The 2,918-nt window shown below is 44.6% G+C and overlaps 1 protein-coding gene across 1 annotated transcript in view; it reads right to left on the reverse strand.

Moving 5' to 3' along the window:
* Window positions 1-610: 610 nt before the first annotated feature.
* LOC103363397 (pleckstrin homology domain-containing family A member 5-like) overlaps window positions 611-2,918 on the reverse strand; it is a 128,057-nt gene continuing 125,749 nt past the window's right edge. Inside the window, exon 4 of the mRNA XM_008290155.1 lies at window positions 611-651. Within this exon, the coding sequence (XP_008288377.1) occupies window positions 648-651 (4 nt within the window). The 3' untranslated portion in view covers window positions 611-647. The remainder of the gene's footprint in view (window positions 652-2,918) is intronic.

Here is a 2,918-nt window from a genome sequence, read left to right on the forward strand (position 1 = left end):
CACACACACACACACACACACACACACACACACACACACACACACACACACACACACACACATACACACACACTGTTTTGCAAGCCAAAGCTGAGAGATGAAGCCGTAAGGAGAAACCGAGATGGAGAGATAACTAAATGAAAAAGATTGGTGTACACTCCAGTGACGGAGGGTGCAGGAAGAAAAGACAAACTGCCAATGTGCATCCACCCGGTCATCTATCTCGGCCATCAAGCCCTCCTCCCATTAGACCCTGACTCCATCAAACCTGGGACAATCCAAGAGGAAACAAGGACACACACACACACACTGTCCAAGAAATGTACACAGCTCTTTTATATTCAAAAAAGTGATGGGGAACCTTGAGCTGTGACAGCAGAGATGCAGCGTGACATTCAGCAGGCTTAGAGCAACAGACAGAGATGGATTATGTCACAGATAGGCGGGGTGGGCAGATCCAGCTCCCCACTAATGCAGTAAATAAACTGGGGAGAATATCCCTTTAGATACAGGCCACAAGCTTCAAACACACACGCACACACACACACACACACACACACACACACAAGAAACCCAATGCAGTGAAAAAAACCCCCACAAACCCTTGCTACAAAACAGAACACACAGTGATAATTCAGAGCAACAACTTACCTGGAGAGGAGGTGTGATGCATACGGCAGGTGCACATGGAAAGAAGAGACAAAAGGAGAATGTGTTAGCTAATACTCAGCAGAGGAACTGAACACATGCTGCAGATGCACAGTCAGAGCATCGTTCTGCCCTCGGCTGAAGCTTTTGCATTCAGGAACACACACACAGAAATACTTTCATGACGATGAGTGAGCATTCTGCAGGGGACTGTTGAACCTCACGGTGTTTCTGTTATTGCGTCCACTTCCTGTGTCCTCTGTGGCGAAGCACAGAGCACATTCTAAGCTCACCACCACCCCCCTTACACACAGCCATGCAACTGCAGCACAGCAGCCCACTCTGACAAATACCCTCTCAGTCACTTAAACCCAATACATTAAAGCCAAACTATAAAGAAGAGTGGGACAGTTTATGGTTTTGTTCTTCTTCATTGCTGCGGCAGTTAAACCATCAGAAAATGGTTTGATGTCAGCAATTAAGAATGTAATTTGTCTTTTTGATCGTTAAGACTGCAAAGCTGGGAACCACGTCTTATGTCTTGTCTTGGCGTTCTGATCCTTCCTGCTCTGAATATCCTTCAGACAAATGTGAACGAAGCGCATCGCAGCCTCCCGTCCAGCAGCTGTCTGTTAGTGGACGGCTGAAATGATGAGTTGACCAGTTGAGTCAAGGATTCAGGGAACAACACGCTATCTTTTAAACTGTTTCTGTTTTAAGTTATAAAAGAAAATAACTTGTAATGCATAAATTATGAAAATAATTTTAGTTGGGAGTCTTACAATTTTTCTATTGTGAAATAACACAATCCTGAGAGAGATTTTCTGTGTGCACTGGTTGAAAAATGCAGACATGAAGCCATCTGATAAAAGGTCCCTCCGTTGTACTTAAACAAAACAAAACTAATGTCAGACATTACAACCAACTCAAAGAAGGAAATCAGGAAAATGCAGGCGTCTGTGGGTGTACGCAGCTACAAACAAACAAAGAAACACTTGGCGAGGAGCATGGAGAGCACCTCCAGTCAATAGGTTTATGTATTTTACAGCCAGGCACATTCATGTGGACCAAGCTAGTCAACACCACCATGAAGTCCAGTACTGACAGCTTGGTGGTACGGTCAAAGCGATTCAGAACGTCTCACACATGTAAGGGTAGCTCTGCTGCAGGAGAGTGCGACATGAAGCCGTCCTCTGTTTGGTTGAGTCCAAGACGTCCATGAGTGTCAGCATCATGATGGTTTAGTGAACGGGCCTACAGAGCACCGTCAACAAGGGCTCGAGGGCAGAGGGTAAAACATCTGATACTACTATGAAGAGACGCAAAACATCACCAAAGGGACAAAAAAATGTACCACAAATTGATGCCAAAGTGACACAAAACCAACACAAAGAGACACATAATACCACAGTGGCACAAAACACAACGTGAAACAAACCAAACACACAAAAACGTCCACAAAGAGACGCCAAAGGTGACACAAAATGACTCAGAGGGACACAAGACCTACACAGAAAGAGCCACAAAACCCTCACAAAGAGACACAAAACAGCACTAAAGTGAGATGACCACAGAGACGCACAAAGAACACAAACATGTTTTGGGTCACAGAAAAGTGACAGACATGAACAGGGCCTGTTGTGCAGCTCCGTTGTCGTATAATCCATCCTGATCAGTGTGTACGCCGCTGCCAGCAGATCCCATCATACCTGGAGACTCCATTTCTACGCCACAAAAACAGTCACGTCCATGTTTGTGCACTAAAGTTGTATTAGCTGCTGAGATACAGGCGAGCAGTAGAGCTGTGTCCCCCTCTTGTGGCCACTAACTAGTATGACTACTACGACAGAAACAATCCGTCAGTGGAGTTTCCCAAATAGTAACAGACCACCATGTGCAGCAGTGATGGGGACTGGAGTCAAACCATTATTAAATTATGTTTATGGGGAAAAAAAAGAGGCTAAAAGTAAAATTCAGAAATCATTTCTTCCCCATGGGAGCATTCGACACCCCTCAGGTACTGTTACAGTCTCTGGAGTCCAGTTATTCAGGTGATGTTCACTTAACTCAGTGGTGATTTAAATATAGTTTCTGTTTCACTCGAGGTGAAGCTCTTTAGAGAACAGGGGGATTTAAAACAGCACAAGCTGACAGCAAATGAAAAGATGACGACACCAGAGTCAGGGCGGCAGAACAGAAAACAATGTATTGATGAAGAGCAGCAGAAATGAATAAAAACAGGTTTGAAGACCTGATGTTCAGTTTGGATT

Source organism: Stegastes partitus, unplaced genomic scaffold (assembly GCF_000690725.1).
Source record: "Stegastes partitus isolate 25-593 unplaced genomic scaffold, Stegastes_partitus-1.0.2 Scaffold15, whole genome shotgun sequence".
NCBI classification, from domain to species: domain Eukaryota; kingdom Metazoa; phylum Chordata; class Actinopteri; family Pomacentridae; genus Stegastes; species Stegastes partitus.